The 17,879-nt window shown below is 34.3% G+C and overlaps 1 protein-coding gene across 2 annotated transcripts in view; it reads left to right on the forward strand.

Annotated features, from left to right (window-relative positions):
• Window positions 1–17,879, forward strand: part of Esf1 (ESF1 nucleolar pre-rRNA processing protein homolog) — a 69,617-nt gene that overhangs the window by 3,047 nt on the left and 48,691 nt on the right. For both annotated transcript variants that reach the window (XM_003476539.5, XM_013159880.3), the window contains exons 3-8: window positions 2,590–2,930; window positions 3,690–3,803; window positions 9,364–9,464; window positions 10,392–10,544; window positions 13,450–13,564; window positions 15,449–15,596. In XM_003476539.5, coding sequence (XP_003476587.2) covers window positions 2,590–2,930; window positions 3,690–3,803; window positions 9,364–9,464; window positions 10,392–10,544; window positions 13,450–13,564; window positions 15,449–15,596 — 972 coding nt within the window. The remainder of the gene's footprint in view (window positions 1–2,589; window positions 2,931–3,689; window positions 3,804–9,363; window positions 9,465–10,391; window positions 10,545–13,449; window positions 13,565–15,448; window positions 15,597–17,879) is intronic.

The following is a 17,879-nucleotide window of genomic DNA, read 5'->3' on the forward strand; positions in this document are numbered from 1 at the left end:
GGTGAATGAGTAATAGAGCTAAGAATAAGTGTTTAGAGCTAAGTAAAAAAACATGGCTCTAGTTTGTGTTTACATGTTAACTAAGTTTATAAATATTTTGTATTACCTCTGGCAGCAGAAAATTTTGAAGGTTGATGTTTCTTGTTGATGTTACTAAAAACAGTTCAGATTAGCCTAGGACCCTGAAAGGTTTTAGGAAAAAGTAGAGAGAGTTCCTGACAGATGACACTTTGAAGGAAGAAGGTATCAAGCTGTGGACAGAATTGTAGGTAAGAGAGACTAGGAAATCAAAGATAGGATCCCATGTCATTTGTTCTGGAACTAGGCAACAAACTTAATGAGATCTAAAATTAGTTACTGATAGAAATAGGAAACTAGATAGGAATCTAGTTACTGATAATGGAACATAAGATTTTACTGGTGTTAGCAGAGTTGATTTGATGTTGATTTGTGAGGTAAGTTGGTCTAGCTTCCTTAAAGTTCCACTTGACTTCGGGTGCTGAGATTATATACCAAAATTATCATCTAGTTATCTCTGAATGACCAACTATTAAGTCTTTTTTTCTTCACTAAACCATATAGCTTTAAAGTCTTTTTTTTTTTTTCCCGGTACCAGGGATAGAACCCATGAACTCACGCTTCCCAGGCAAGCGCTTGTGCTGTTGAGCTAAACTCCCAGTTTATATCAGCATTCATTATGTTTATAGTTGGGGAGAAGAAATGGTAAAGCAAGTTTTTAAAAAGTAACTTGAAAAGTATTAAGGTTCAAAATAACTACTAGGGCAGTACAGTCTAGGAACAGAGGCAGTTACTTATTTTAATCCCATTTCAGTGAATAAATACTCTGTCAATACTGTCAGAACTATAAAATTAATGTCTTTGATCTGCCATTTTTCATTTTGTGATACAATATGCCATATATATACACCATTGTTATATGTAAGATACTTAAACTTTTTATATTAATAGGCATTTTCCAACATGTTGGAAATATCAACATTCCAACATGTTGGTAATATTCCAACATGTTGGAAAAATGTAACTTCTGTGCCATCAGGAATATTTAGAATAAAACTAGTATTTTTTGTTTGTTTGTTTTGGGTTTTTTTTTTTTTTTTTTTTTAGGTACTAGGAATCAAACTCAGTACCTTGTGCTTGCCAGGCAGGCACTGTGCTGCTGAACCGTGTTACTGGCCTTAAAAACAGTATTCCTAAAAATGAAGTGAAAAATACCAGTAGCATGCAAAAATAATACAAAAGTGATTGATACTTGGGCAATACTGCTATACTAGAAAAAGCTGTGTGCGCAAAGTGATATTTTTAAGTACGTTGCTTAAATGTGAATTCTACTTACCTCATAATAACTTTTTTGCTGTTGTGCTTTTCTCATCCTTCATACACAAATTATGATTATCTCTTCTTTTGGCCTTTTCACATTACAACTTATTTAATTTTTATAATTCCTACATCATCGTACTAAAATAAAAAGTCATTTTTTACTTTCTCTCATAGTAAGATGCCTTTTTGTCCAATTAGTCTTTTTGTTGTTTCTTGTTTTTGACACAGACTCACTATGTAGTTCAGGCTATGTTTGATCTCTAGCAATCTTCCTGTGCTAGGATTACAAGCAAATGCCATTATTCTGGGCTATTTGAATAGTCTTAAGTCAAATGGTATCTGTGAAACTTTCCTTTTAGTTGATATAGCTGTCTGCAAACTGAAATGTCTGTCTGTCTGGTGCTTTAGGGCATAGTCATAAATCAACAAACTATGAATTCATAAAAGCTTTAAGTCATGTTACAAACTATTTTTCACTTTCACTTAACTCAGTGCTTTGTATTTAATAGTAAAGAAATATGTGATCAATAAATAAATATTATGAGGATAGGATGAAGAGAACTAAATTTCATGTTAAACCATAAACTTTTAAATTTGCTTTTTAATTCTCCAAAGTTAGAGCTTGGAGGAAGCAGAAGCATCAACTGAAATAAAATATATAGGATAAGATATACACACACATACAGTAGATAGAAGGTATGATTGTTCTTAGAAATAGGAAATGAGTCCTTTCGGGATTATGAAGATTTTAAAAAATCATTTTTAAATAAAAGCAATTTGGACTGTTGGTATACTGCTAACTCTAACAGTTAAGTTGAAGTTAAGATGAAGAATTAGCAAAAAAGTCCCTATTATTATTTGTCTGGATAGGTGATATCATCCATATCACAGCTTCTGTATAGACAAGTCAAATTTTCTTCAACCCACATTTCTTTGAGCTGTATCTTTTTGCCAACACCCTTGTTAATGTTTCCTTTTGAGATGACTCAAAGGCACTTTGAGTTCAGAACTTGAGTTCAGAACTGAGCTAAATACTGTAAACTAGTTATTTTCCAGTTTTCCATCTGGCCTGCTGGCTCATGAAGCCAGTACTTTCACCTTTGACACTTCTAAAACTCCGGTTTCCCATATCAAATACCTCATCACTGATTACTGAATTTATACTTTACTCTGCATCATAGAAGTTATTAATGTCACAATTTAAATTCAGTGTATTTGAGTGTGTATATTTCTCCCTTTAACATGTTTCAGAGATTCTGGTCTTAAAAGCAAGAGATAGTGATGGTAGCGTGTCTGACAAAGACGCTCTAGAGGAAGATTCAGACAGTGCTGATGAAATAGGAAGTGATGAGAAATCTGAAGATGAAATCACAGGTGGCAGTGGAGCTTCAGCTGATGATGGAAGTGAAGATGAAGAAGATGACAGTGAGGAGGAGGATGAAAGTGACAGTGGCCCTGATCTTGCAAGGGGTAAAGGAAATGTAGAAACTAGTTCTGAAGATGAAGATGACTTGGCAGATTTATTTCCAGAAGAACCTGGTTTTGAACATGCTTGGAGAGAATTAGATAAAGATGCTCCTCGAGCTGATGAGGTAACATTTTCAAGATTACATGTTAATAATATAGCACAATTAGTTTTTGTGGGTGGTAGGCTTGGGGAGGGGCTAAGGGTATATGTAGCTTAGTGGTACTTGCTCAGCATGCAAGAGGTCCTGGATCTGATCCCCAGCACTACCAAAAGAAAAAATAGTATTGGTATTAGTAAAGTTTTTGCTACCCTTATTTACTTATTTGAAGGGACAAGACTGGAGATACAGCCCAGGATATCACACCCGGGTGCTTTACTACTGAGCCACTACATCTTTAGCTCCTAGTAATAATCTTGATGATTCTGTTTAAAAGTTTGTGATATTTATTATGTTCATTAAGTTAGATGATATCTGCCCAAACAAATAAGGAAGTTCTACGTAAATAAGTTACTTGACCTTTTCAGAAAGAGTTTGTTGTGGCTAGCAGTTTATATTTCTGTTCCTCTTGTACCTAAGGGAAAGGCTATGGGCTAACATAACTGTCCTGCTCATGCATGGGTGGCAGAATAGCTAGCTTAGTTAACAGAGTTAAAAAGTCATTTTATGATCACATTCTGATTCAGCAGCTAACTCCAAATGAAAGTGTTTATCTGTTACAGTTTACTATTATTTGACTCATTCTCTTACATACTGAAACCCCCTAGGTAAATACTGCACTGGTAACATCAGAATTTGGGGAAAGAAGGATTACAGTTTTGAATATTTTTTTAAGAATTGAAAGTGATACAGATTTTATAATATGTAATTTCTTTTCTTTCTCAGATTACACGTCGATTGGCAGTTTGCAACATGGACTGGGATAGATTAAAGGCAAAAGATTTACTGGCTCTGTTCAACTCATTTAAGCCTAAAGGAGGTGTTATATTTTCTGTAAAGGTGAGAATTGATTTCATTTTGAAGGAAATGTTTCTAAAGTTACACCTAACCTTTTTTTAAAATGTCTTAAAACTATAAATACTTTCCTTTCTAAAGAAAATAATCTGGAAATTGTTCACTGCCATTGGATATGAAACTGATTTAGTAGGTATGGTGTTAGAAAGGAGATAAAATTCTTATGATGTGTAATATGATTATGCCCATCTTGAAAACCTAAATAAACAAACTCGGTAAAAGACAAGGTATAAGTTAAATATTAAAAATAAATTGCATAACCTTTTACTAGCATTAACAAATTAGGAAAAAAATCCTACTTATACTGCCAATAAAAATTCTTGGAAATTACCATAGTAAATACATGTGTTCTATGTGAAGTAAATCATAACAGTCAATAAATTTGAAAAAATAAATTTTGGGACACCATATTTCAGGACAGCATGTTGATTAAGAATTCATACCCCCACTTTGTTATGGGGTAGTGGGAGTGTAGCTTATAGGGGGAGTGCTTTTCTAACATGTGCAAAGCCCTGGGTTCAAATCCCCAGTAGCATCAAAAAAGGAATAGAATTCAGGCTTTGCCTTGTGATAGCCTTGTGTCCGAATGTTGATTCTTTTAAGTTTTATGTGATTTGGGGTACTTTTTAATAATCTCTCAAATGTATTTTCTAGTTTGACAAGTAGATATAGTAGTGTTATTCCAGTGGTGACTGTAGGGGGTAAAAGGAGCTCACACGTATTCAGTTTACTGCTTGAAACAGCTCCTGATTATTAGTATTCTTTTTTTAAATATTTTTAAATGCCAATTTTGGGCTGGGAATATAGCGCAGTGGCAGCACAGCATCTGCCTAGGACAAGGTCCTGAGTTCAGTTCCCAATACCCAAAAAAAAGTCAGTTCTGCAGTTCAGTTATAATTTTGATCAAAATTCCAGTTGAATAAAATTTTATGAAAAGAATAATAATCATCCAAAAAAAACCACCCCAAAATACCTAGTACCTCTTTGAGAAATCATGCCAATAAAAAAAAGAATTACCATACCACTATTTTATAATGATTTGAGAGTTCACACATTTGGTGTAAATTTGGACAGAATAGATGCACAAGTTCATATAATTTAGATTAAAATAAGTTTGAATATGTTGGGAGAAATGGGCAAATCATTGGATAGGAAACTTGGTTCATATTTTCATGTTATAATATCCCAGGATACATGGCAGAATGGAATTTAAAAAAAAGGAAAGTTAAAAATCAAACTACATTTTTTAATATAATTGAGTACTACTTGGCCATAAAAAAGGATAAATTTGAGACATTTTCTATATAAATGGGTGTAACTTGCGACCATACTCTAAGTGAAATAAATCAGATACATGTGCAAACAACACATTTTCTCCCTGGTGTGAGAAACTAAAAGAATAAATAAAGACCAAAATGTAAAATCAATATCATGAAAAGAAATTGTTCTAAAGGAGGCGCTGGGGGTTTAGCTCAGCGGCATAAGCGCCTGCCTTGCAAGCAGGCAGTTGTGAGTTCGATCCCTGGTACCAATAAAAAAGAAAAAGACAAAAAAAAAGAAGTTGTTCAAAAGGAAAGAGAAACTAGGGTGGGGTAAAGGGGGAAGGAAGAAAGAAAAAAGGGAAGAAAAAGATTTTTAAAAGATGAAATAGAAACGAATAAAGAGGGAAAGATAGGTTGAAAGGGGGAGAGGGTTTTAGGAAAAGTAAATCAAAGTATATCATGTACAGGTACAAAGTTCCTATGATGAAATTTTTGTATTTTGTATATCTAAAAAAAATCAAATCACAGAGACAGGATAAAAAGGAAGTATATTTTGTTAATTTTTATGTTTTAGGAGATGGTAGTTTCTAGATCTAGAAAAAGAAAAAAAAGGAATACTTGTGACTACATGTATTTAAAACTTAATTCAACATTAGTAAGAAAAATTCAAATCTTGTTGATAAATCGACTATTTCCTACAACTCAAAAATTACATATTACATATGTAGTTATATATTAACAAAATTACATATTAACAAATATATATTAAGCTCAGTGGTATCAAACGATGTTAAGTTAATATAATCATATTTCTTGACTCTCAAAGTAGCCAAGATTAAAAATGCCAGCTCCAGGGCTGGGGATTTAGCTCATTGGCATAAGCGCCTGCCTTGCAAGCAGGCAGTCATGAGTTCGATCCCTGGTACCGATAAAAAGGAAAAAGACAAAAAAAAAAATGCCAGCTCCCAGTAAGTGAATCCTTTTTTAGATAGTAAGACTACCTAATTAATATGGTAAGACTGTTTATTTTTTTTTTTAGTTTTATTTAAGGAGAAAAAAAAAGCTGAGAAAGGGTACAAGTTATACGGATCTACAGAAAAAAATAAACAGTAGGAAATCACTAGTTAATGGATTACATATTGTTATCTTAGAAATAATTGTTCAAGTTACAAAATTAAAGCTTATAAAGTGGACATTCCAACAGTGAGACTGCAAACAGTTCTGTTCAGTGATCCAACAAAACTCAGTAATATCATTATCTATCTTATACACTTAAATATACATGCAGTTATATCGTTTAGAGCACTTTCTTTTCCTCTCTTTTGTACAATGACAATTACACATTTTGGGTCTTGTTGCTCCCACAGTTCTTATTACTTTTTTGGAAGAGAGAAGAACCAAATGTGACATAACAGAACAGAGTCAGTCAAATCAAAAGGGTGGCCATAATAGATAATGTAAAAGCATAATACAAGGTGATCAACAATGGTTACCATAATGCCTCCTGCTATCTCTAATAGAATTGCCTATATCACAGTTATAATAAAATTGAACAAAACAGTAAAGAACAAAACCGGCAAAACCAAAACATTGGAGACAAAAGCAGATAATAGTCAACCAGAATGGGCATCATAGTGAATCCCACTATCTTTACAGCTGTTGCCTAAACTTTTGAACCTGGTACTATCAAGCAAAACAGAATAGAGGGACATCAGTCAAAACAAGATGGTGAGAGCAATACAGGGTTTTAAATCAAGATAATGGAAAGTCAAAGTGGGTTACTATAATATATCCTGCTATTTTTTTATTTATTTTTCCCTTAATTAAAAGGATAAAAATAAAAAAGTAAATGATAAAATGGAGATTGAGATAAAAGAGGGCATAACAGCAAAACAGTGCAGATCAAAACATAACCATTTAAGTAAAATAGTGTTTCACCACAAGATAATCCCGACATAAAAGTAGTTACCATATTGTCTCTTTCCTTGAAATTTTTGAGTATAACTTCATATACTGTAGCATCAAATATATGAAAACAATGTAAAACCATTTAAGAAAATGACAGTATTACAGGGTATTTAGAATCAACTAACAGAAAATGAACAATGGTTTCTGTATAATCTCCTTGTCTATAAAAGTTTTTGCTTATACTATCATACATAATAAAATCCAATAAGATACAACCTATTTAGACCAATGGAGACAGAAGAACAAAAGCTTGATGAGACTTCAAAACAAGATGATACTAAATCAGTATTACCTATTAAGATGTCATTTCTCCAAAATAGCTCCAAAATTTCATCCAACCTTCTCTGCCTCATTTCTGTTGAGCTCTTTTTCTGTCATTAGTTGTCAGTTTGTCTTCTTCATTTTGTTTTCTGCTCCATTCATTGTGGCCTCTCTGCCACTATTTCTGGATTCTTCGTATTTTTCTTTTTTAGAATATCCTGCAGTATTCTCTGTAGAGTTGAATTGGGGGTTGCATATTCCCCTAGTTCCTCTTTATCCTGGAAGCACCTTGTTTTTCCATCAATTTCCAGGGATAGTTGTGCAGGATATATCAATCTTGGCTGGAGATTATTATCTTTCAAAGCTTGAATTATTTCCCCCCACCCTGATGGTTTGTGCCGAGAAATCTGCTGTAATTCTGATGGGTGTTCCCTTATAAGTGATCTTTTTTTGTCTCTGACGGCTTTTAATATTCTGTTCTTGTATTAGATTTCTGGAATTTTAATTATTATATGCCTGGGTGTTGCTCTGTTTGGGTTGTAGGTGGCTGGGGTCCTGTATGCTTCATACAACTGAGTATCTTTACCTTTTGCTAAATTAGGAAAATTCTCCTGGATTATTTCTGTGAGTAGCTTTTGTAGTTCATTTGTTTGTGTCCCTACTTCTTTTATGTTCTTAATTCTTAAGTTATAGATCCTCTTATCATCTTCTAGTCCTTGTATTATTGCTGTTTCTTTGTTATTTTTAAGAAGTTTTTCATTTCATGCTCCCATATTACAAATCTGCCCTCCAGTTCAGATAATCTGTCCTTAGTTTCTTTTAAGCTGTTATGCCAGTTTCAATAGAGTTTTTAGTTTCCTGGTAATCTCTTTGAACCTGCTTCACGTATTCTATGCTTTCTCTATTTTCTCCATCAAACAATTCTCCCCTCTTTTTCTGTTCTTCCACTCCACCATCTGTTTTTTCTTGGGTGGTGCTTAGCATTTCTGTAACTATTCTGCTTATGTCTAGCTTCAGGTCATTAATAACTTCATTCCTGAACTTGTCTGTGAGGCTCTGGAGATAGCGCTTTATATCTATTGGTGCTGTGTCTGCTATTGCCTCTTTCTCAGGATTGGGAGCCGAGGACCCTTTCTTGTTGCTGCCTCTTCCCATATTCTGTGTTCCTTATATATGCAAGCATATATAGGAGGCCCAGCTTCCTTTCCTGTCGGCCACAGTCTGATTGAATTGTGCCGGCTAGGTGTTCCCGCCCACCGCAGTGCACCAGGAAGTTGCAGACCAGGCAGCCTATGTGGGGCCCGCCCCTCCAGGTCAATCTACCTTCAGGTGCTGGGACCTGGGTTGTGCTAGCCTACTGGGTCTCAGCCAGTAGCGTCATGTAGGCTAGGCACTGCTCACCAATCCCGCTTGAGAGGGGGATACGTGACTGAAGTCACTGCAGCGCCCTGTTCCCGCAAGTCTGCCCAGTCCCAGAATGTCCTCTGTTGGAGTCTCCTAGACCGTGGAAGAGTCCCAGTTTCTCTCACTCATATGGTAAGACTGTTATCAGTTTTGTTCTTTACTGTTTGAAGAATTTCTTCCAAAAGAAAGCATTGGGTAAATAATAACACTTAGAGGTAAATTGGATATTATAAAATTGGTTTTGTTCATTATGTTTTGTACATTTCTGTAGTTATTTTTATAAAATTCATGTAAACTGTTTAATCCAGTCTATTTTTCTCTGTATTCACATTGAAACTTCCTTGTGTTGAGCATCTTATTTTGCTTTTTTAATTTTTCTCTTGAATACCAAAACCATCTTGTTCCATGTGATATGTGGAAGACATACTCTATTTTTGCTCTCATGCTCAAGATCTGTTATTCTGTAGATAATGTAACTTGTTTTAAAGAAAAATTCCTCAGAATGCTTTACCTTCCTGTAATGAGTTTGGAGAGAATTGTTTTTGTGGATTGAAGTTGTGGCTCCTATGAGTCTCTGACCATGACAAGACTAGGTATCATCTGAAAAGAAATGTTTACGTTGTATCTGTCGTATTTTGTTGTATCTTTAGATATATCCTTCAGAGTTTGGAAAAGAGAGGATGAAGGAAGAGCAAGTTCAAGGACCAGTAGAATTATTAAGCATTCCTGAAGATGCTCCTGAAAAGGACTGGTATGGAGTCATTGTAGAACTTGAAACTAAATCTCATAAATTCATGTATTTGTTCAGAATCCTAGTTACCTTAATAGGACTAAAGTTTACACTGTTATCATTTATGGGTCAGATAGGTTGCAAAACAGATTATAGTCTGTCAGAAGTGGCATACTATTCCAGCAGTGTTTTGTGTATACATTTATGTATTCTTGAAAATAATTATAGTTTTTGCCAAATATTTCATGATAAATTGATTTAGTTTTTTTATCATTACTCTGAATTAATGTTTTATTTTTGAGATGTTACATTCCATATAAATAGTACCAAAAGTCTGTATAATTTTCAAATTGTACCATTTTTCTTACTTGAGAATTAAATAGAAAAATAAAAGAATTATAGTATGTATTAAAAGAATTTAAGATAGTTTTTAAACCACTAGATGGAGCCGTATGTCCATTTAATAAAAATGGTGATTAAGTAGATGGTTGGCAGGAGAGGCAGATGAAAACAGTCAAAAGAGTATGTTGTAGTTAAATGGAATTAAACGTAAAACAGTTTGGACTTGAATATGGAGAAAACATTTTTGCAAGATAGGAATTTCTTTCTCATTAGAGCTAATATTTTTCAAACATATTTTTTACTATAATAAACTAATCTAGAAGTTTTATGGTATAGCAAAACAAACAAACAAAAAAAATAAATAACTTTTCTAAGAAATACAGTTACAGATAGGTTTATATAATTCTTCCACTCCATTTCTAGATAAGTTTCAATCCAAATACGAAAAATCTCTATCTTGTCAGAATAATAATTTGAACTTTAAGTATAATATAATCATAAAGGCAAAGTCATAAAGTAAAGATTGCTTGGAATAAAGGCCAGCTTCAAGTATATTTTTTTAAAAAGTGATTACATCTAGTGTTAATTAATTTTCCTCCCCTGTAGGACCTCTAGAGAAAAACTGAGAGATTATCAATTCAAACGACTGAAATACTATTATGCAGTAGTGGATTGTGATTCTCCAGAAACAGCAAGTAAAATTTATGAAGATTGTGATGGCCTGGAATTCGAAAGTAGTTGTTCTTTCATAGATCTAAGGTATATGTGTGACTTAACAGTTGAATCTTAACCCAAATATGTAAAATATTTGAACATTTAGTGCTCTTTATTGTTTTATATTCCAAGAACATTTGCTTTGGAAGAACTGGCATGTAGAACATCACTCCTAAGAAGGAAAATGAACTAGAAAATTCTAAAGTATTATGTGTGAAACATTCCAATATGTATGTTGTTTGAAACTAACTGCATAACTGTGTTGTGCAGTGATAATAAGTGATATACAGTAATATTTTCTTGTAGCAGTATTTTAGCTCAAGAAGCTGGGTGAAGTAGCTTTAAAAAATGGCATTGATAAAGAGACAGTAATTTGCTAATGGGTTGGTATGTCTAGATCTGTGCTTCTAATACAGTAGCTACTAATAATATGTGGACATTTGGTTTCATAAAATGAAATAAAACTTAAAATTTATTTTCTCAGACTAGTCATTTCAGGTAATTAATGGTCACATTTTGGACAAGCAGGTGTAGAACATTGCCATCATAACAGCCGTTCTCATAAACAGTAAGGATCCAAGTAGTGTTTCAGTGAGTGAACGTAGTGCTGCCATTGTCTTCAGACCTGAGCGTTATTTTCACCAAATGTTTAGTCTTCACTGACCCAGAGCAGAAAAACCTTAGATTGTTGTAAATGTGAGTTCCAAGAAAACAGGAAGCAGAACTACTGTATCCTTTTATTTTGATACTAGTCCTTTTGACTGCAGGGAACCATTGTACTGTGACATAGAATAGAAATACCTTTGTTCGATCTAGGTTAGGGACTTTGTGCTCAAAGTGATATATTTCAGGAAAAGATGCACCATTTCAGAATCATTATCCTTATCATCCTTCCAGTATTCAGGCTGGTAGGAAAAATAAAAAGGCAATTTATAATTTGAGATAAGTTTATTAGCATGCTTAGCAAGGATGACATGATATGATTAAACAAGCTGTTTCCCTCTTTTTTGTTCACAGTTTCAATAGTAGATTCTTGTTCTAAATGTTTATTTACCAAATATATTAGGATGGCAAATACTTAGGGGACTATGAATTCATGCTGATTTCTTTTTAGCATCATTTTGTTCTGTTTCCTTTCTTGGGACATTTCCACACAGTGTTAGAATAAGTTTTGTGATACATAGAAAGTAAGGTACCTATGGGAAATTTTTAAATTTTACATTCCTTGTTTTTCTTTGTCATATATAACGTTGAGAAAAAAAATTGGAATTTCTGCTGCCATCTAGTTATCTAAAGAAATGTTTTTTTAAAAAATCTTCCCCAAAATATGTATAAAAGCAATCCAATTGGATTTCATTTAAAAAGACTGATTTCACCAGGCACAGTTGTGCAGGCATGTAATCCCAGCACTTGAGAGACAGAAGGATCACTGTGAGTTTAAAACCTCCTGGGCTACCTAGAGAGTTTAAGACCAACCTGAACTGCAAAGCAAAATCTCATCTCAAAAACATGAAAAACAGTCAAGCATAATGGTATGCCTATAATCCCAGCACTCAGGAGGCTGAGTCAGGAAGATTATTGCAAGATCAAAGCCAGCATGGGCTATATAATGAATTCAAAGCCAGCCAGAACTACATAGGGGGACTCTGTCTCAAGAAAACCAAAAACAAAAAATATTGATCTCTTGTCTCAGCGTGGTGGCACATGCTATTATCCCTACACTCTGCAAGACTGAAGCAAGAAGACTGCGTGTTTGAGCCCAGCCTGGATAACTTAGGTGACTTAGCAGACCCTGTTACAAAATAAAAAATAAAAAAGAGATAGGGATGTAACTCAGTGTAAAGACATTGGGTTCAATCCCCGGTACCACTATATATATAGATATATATATTTTAGTATAATTTATTATACAAATATAGTTATTATAATACACTAAATCTGTGCAACAAAAGTTTAATCTGGACAGTGGTAAGATACAAGCTTAGCTGTTTGCCCCCACCCTCCCAAAAAAAAAATTTTTTTTGTTTTTTTCGGAATAGGTGATTGAATTCAGGGCCTTTGCACAAAGCTAAATCTTTTGTACAAAACTAGATCTGATTTTTTGTTTGTTTGTTTTTGGGGTTTTTTTGGTACCAGGGATCAAACTCAAGATCCAGCACTTGTCATGCATGTGCTTATGCCGCTGAGCTAAATCCCCAGCCCCACAAAACTAGATCGTTAGCACCTTTTTAAAATTTTGAGATAGATTCTCACCAGTTCGCCCAAGCCAAGTTCAAACTTGTAATCTTCCTGCCTCAGCTCCCCCAGAATGCTAGCCAAAACTCACTTTATAGACTCTGCCTTTTATGTGTATGGGTGTGTGTAAACAATCCCGTACATAAATTATAAAATTTAGATACTATAACTATAGATTATTTGGTGCATTACTTTTCTCCCTTTTCCCGCCTATTGCCTAATAACTGATAATTACAGTGACTACTTTATAAAAGCTAGTTATTTTTGAAGTGAAATTGTAAGATAATATTGAGGGCTTTGGGTCTTGAATCAACATTTTGTCTTTATTTCCAGTGACACATCATGTGTTTAATACTTTATATTCAGAACACATTACCCATTAATCATTCTGTTTGATCTTCAGAATAACATAGAGCAGACCAGTCACTGCACTATTAGAAGTTTGGATCTTTTTGAAACATGATGGATCCACATGTGCTTGTACTTCACTTACATTAACTGGCTCTTAAGCTAAATGTCTATCAATAAAACATTTTTACAAATTTAGTAGAAATTCAGACTTACAGCTTAAGAATTTCAGAAATTTTGTGTCATGGTTACTTCTAACATTTTCCTCTTCTACATGTATGTTCACTAGAAATTTTACATAGCATGTATGTATATAATACAGCTAATTAGTTGAGAATCTAAGCTCTAAATTTTGTTTGTGTTGTAGGTTTATACCAGATGATATTACTTTTGATGATGAGCCGAAGGATGTAGCCTTGGAAGTGGATTTAACAGCATATAAACCAAAATATTTCACATCTGCTGCAATGGGAACATCAACGGTATCTCACTATTATTTTTGGTGGACTCCATTGCCGTTTTTTTGTTGTTGTTGTTGTTGTTGTTTTTTTTTTTGAGACAGGGTCTTGCTATGCAGTTTGTGCTGGCCTTAAGCTCACTTTGTAGTCTAGGTTAGTCTCAAATTTTTAACAATCCTCCTGCCTCAGCCTCCTAAATGCTGGGTTTACAAATGTGCATCACCATGCCAGCTTCCATTGCTTTAACAAGAGACTTTTATATATTATTTATTTATAGCATCCTTAGAAAGTATTCAAAATATTCACGCACAAATAGAAATGAAACGTGTGTTTGCCTTGTCTACTACATGTGTATGAGTCTATTTTCAGATTCTTTCTGTGCTTCTAAGTCAGTTTCAGTCAGTTGCTTCCTAATGTTTCTTTTTTCTGTCTTACTAACTCTTACTAACTGGATTACTAACACTTTTAGTAGTCTTAGGAGTTGATGATATAGCTCTCTAGTAGAGCCCTGTCCTAGCTTGCACAAGGCCTTGGGTTTGGTCCCAGTACCACCACAAAACAAACAAAACACAATCCAAGCAGCTATATTATTAATTAGGCAATATATCAGTTATTAGTATTCTAGGGGATAGGGAGAAGAAAGTAGTATATTACCTCAAGTAGCAGTTAAAATAGTGAAAATTTAAAATACCATATTTTTCTAAAAATACAATCAACAGTTTTAAAAACAATAAAAATAGAATTATAACCAGTAGTTGTCCCATTAATGGTTAAAGATACTCAGAAGGTTTTTGTATATTGAAATGGTTTGTTACTTAGCTTACTGATTTTCCTCCTCCTCACCTTAAATATCTATTCACAGCTGTACTGTGAAGCAGCTACTCTGGTGTCCCTTTGCCTTTCCTGTGTGACTTAGCACTGTGTACTTCCAAGAGGCTGGTGGCAGAAAGAGACACAATGTTTGCCCACTGCCGTGCTGTGGAGGATGCTTTGTAGTGTTGATTAGTAAAACCCCACCATTGTGGAGTAAATGAAATTCAAAAGAATTACAAAATGCAAGAGCATGTTATTTTCAAGACTAACAATAGCCTTATCCAGCATGTCTAGCCATCAGTTCTGAATCCTGACGGTACTATCAATATCTGTCTGAATTTTAGTAACAGTTTGGTGGACATAAACTCAGACTTAATTGTCAGAATAGGAATAATTTTGAATCCTGTGGCTAACTAGAACTTCTGTGTCCATGACAACAATTTTAAAGTTTCCTTGGTTAATTAGCCCATATTTTTTTGCCTCATAAGAGAAAGTTGCTTGGGGGAAAGATAGGGGACCCATACTGTGTTGGATAGGTGTGAGTAGAGGCAAGAGCCAGTCACTACTCTATTCACGTTACAGATGAATTTGTGTCTAGCGGGGCTTTACTATACTTCCAGCCAATAGAAACCTTTCTCATCAGTGATGCTTAATCTTTTTTGGAAAACGGACCCCACTGAGATTATGTTGCTTAATCAACAGATCTCATGGTTTGTGGATTTCCCATCATCTTAGAACTTCAAGTTTTTAAAAAAAAAAAAGCCATGTTTTTACCAGTTGTTCATAATGTTAACTTTTTCATCAGTGCTTTTTTGTATACACTTAAGCCACACACCGATTTATAGTCCCATTAATGGAATGTACTACATGTAACAGAAATTAGGAGGAAGAAGATACAAGTTAATAAAAATGATTTTTTTCCCACAAGTAGAAAACTGTTAAGCATGTCATTCATGTACTTGTTTAAATGTCTGAAATTTTTGAACTTACTGTTAAATTCCAAATTAACAACATATATTCTTTAACCAGTTTGAACTTTTGATGATACCATTTTTGGACTTTTTGTTTTGTTTTTTTCTTACTCATTGGTGAAAGGTGGAGATCACTTGGGATGAGACTGATCATGAAAGAATCACAACACTCAATAGAAAATTTAAAAAGGAAGAACTTTTGGACATGGATTTTCAAGCCTACTTAGCTTCCTCTAGTGAAGATGAAGAGGTGATAGAAGAGGACCTGCAAGGTACTTGTTAAGCATTTAGTGACTCATTAATGGAAGAGCACCTTTGGCAGTAATTTAAAGGGGAGACCAAACTAATTCTTAAGTTTCTATAGTGTCTGGAAAAGTTTTTAGTGTTTTCTTAGCCTGAATTTCTTTAGTTATAAACATTTTTTAAAACCTGACCTAACAAAAAAACCTTACCTTTTAGACTTTGCCCAATTCATGTAGTCACAAAGTTTCTTTTTAAAAAGCTCCCCCTTTAAAACAGGAGCTTCTTTTAGATTGATTAAATATTTATTTACACTCTTTTTTTCTCAAGTAGTTTAGAAAGTAGACTTTCCATTTCTAAAACTGTCCTAGAAATAAAATTTGCTTCTTGAACTTTCTAATGTTGGAAGGCAATAGTATTTTACCATCCTGGATAATACAGTTTTTAAACAACTTTTATGCTATAACTGTGTATGTAATTCTAGCTACATCCTACAGAATGCAGTATTACAGTTTTATAATGTCGTTGTTTAAATTTTCCTTCATTTTCACTGCTTTCTTTGCTCTTCATTCCTTTCTAAATATCAGACCTCTATCTGGGATCATTTTCCTTCTGCTTCAAGTATATCCTTGAAAATTTTCTGTAGTATCTTCCGGAATCAAACTCTCTTGAGGCTTAGTTTGTATGAAAGTATCCTTACTTTGTCATTTGTAAAAACTTTCTAGTTAGTATTTCTTTCTACCACTACACGTTAATAATATTAATAAAATGAATTCCTATATTCCCTGTCTTAAAAAAAATTTTTTTAAAGGATAGAGGATGTAGCTCAGTGTGAAGACCCTGAGTTCAAACCCCAGTAACTAACATAAATACAAAGAAGAAAGTAAAAAAAGGAAGGAAGCAAGCAGTGCTGGAACATAGTAAACACCATATATTAGTAGCAGCAGCAGCAACAGTAGCAGGTAGTCTTAAGTAGTAACTTTTTTAAAAGATAATCATGTAGCTAGGCACACATCTGTAATCCCAACACTTGGGAGGAGGATTGCGAATTCCAGGCCAACATGGCTATGCAGTGAATACATATCTCAAAAACAGATAAATCATGCAGATTTTTTGGCTTTTGACTTCATTATTTTTAAGAAATCAGCTTTGTAACTTAAAAACCTCTTGAAGGTTGTTTGAAATTTTTTTTCTTTAACTGCTTTTAAAGTTTTTGCTTCATTTTTAATCTCTGTGACTTATCCCTGGCACCACCTATCAAACACAACCTTGAAACAACTAGATTTTTAAATAGGAAATATGTCGTTTGTTAATACCCTAGGTTAGTGATGGCAAACCTTTTAGAACTTGTACTGATAACAGTCTGCTGTATAAATGCCATAGGTTCACAATCATTGCCCGAGGGAATGGGGAAAGAAGTAACAACTTACCTCAAATTGCAGTTAAAACCATTAAATATTTAAAATAGGAGCATATTTTTCAGTGATGTTTCTAAAAATAGATTTCACTTTATTTATTAAGTTTGGAGTCTTGGGTTTCTTGAATTTGTAGAGTGGTATCTTTCATCATCAGTTTTCTGGAGTAATCTTAGCCATAGGTAGTTACTTTTCTATCCTTCCAGGACTACAATTAAATACATGTTAGATCTTTTCATGTATCTTCCCTATCTCTTATATATTTTTATCTCTCTGTACTGCATTCTGGATATTTTTCATCTTCTAGTTTACTAGTTGTCTTTTCAGCAATGTCGAATCTGCTAATGACCTGTCAATTGAGTTTATTTTTGAGGCACTGGGCATGAGCACAGGATGTTACATATACTTGCTAGGCAAGCAGTCTACCACTGAGCTACATTTCTGACCTTTTTTTATTTTCATAAGCTGGCTTTAAACTTGTGATCCTCCTGTCTCAGCTTCCTATGTAACTGTAATTATAGGTATACTCCAAAATGCCCACCTCCATTCAGTTTTTAACCTTGTTTGTTGCATATTTCATTTCTGGAAATCCTGTTGGGCTATTTTTCATGTCAAAAGTACTAAAAGGGTTTTGGCCCAGAAAGGACTCTAGCCAGGAAAACCTCAACCGGAACCAGGAAGCCCCTATCTCCCCTGCCCCTAGGAATTTACCTGTGACGCTGTCTTCCCTGCCCCTGGGAATTTACCTGTGGCACGAATCCTAGGACCAATGGGCTACCCATGCATCCCTGATGCCCCCTTAGGTTCCACCCCAAACCGAGGCTACTTACATACCCCCCACGCCACGTGTCCGCTGGAGAAATCACCAGACTCCAGCAGTGGGGGGTGCCGGTCATCTCT

Source organism: Cavia porcellus, unplaced genomic scaffold, assembly GCF_034190915.1.
Source record: "Cavia porcellus strain 051 isolate PalLab524CR breed Dunkin Hartley unplaced genomic scaffold, mCavPor4.1 scaffold_5, whole genome shotgun sequence".
Lineage (NCBI taxonomy): Eukaryota > Metazoa > Chordata > Mammalia > Rodentia > Caviidae > Cavia > Cavia porcellus.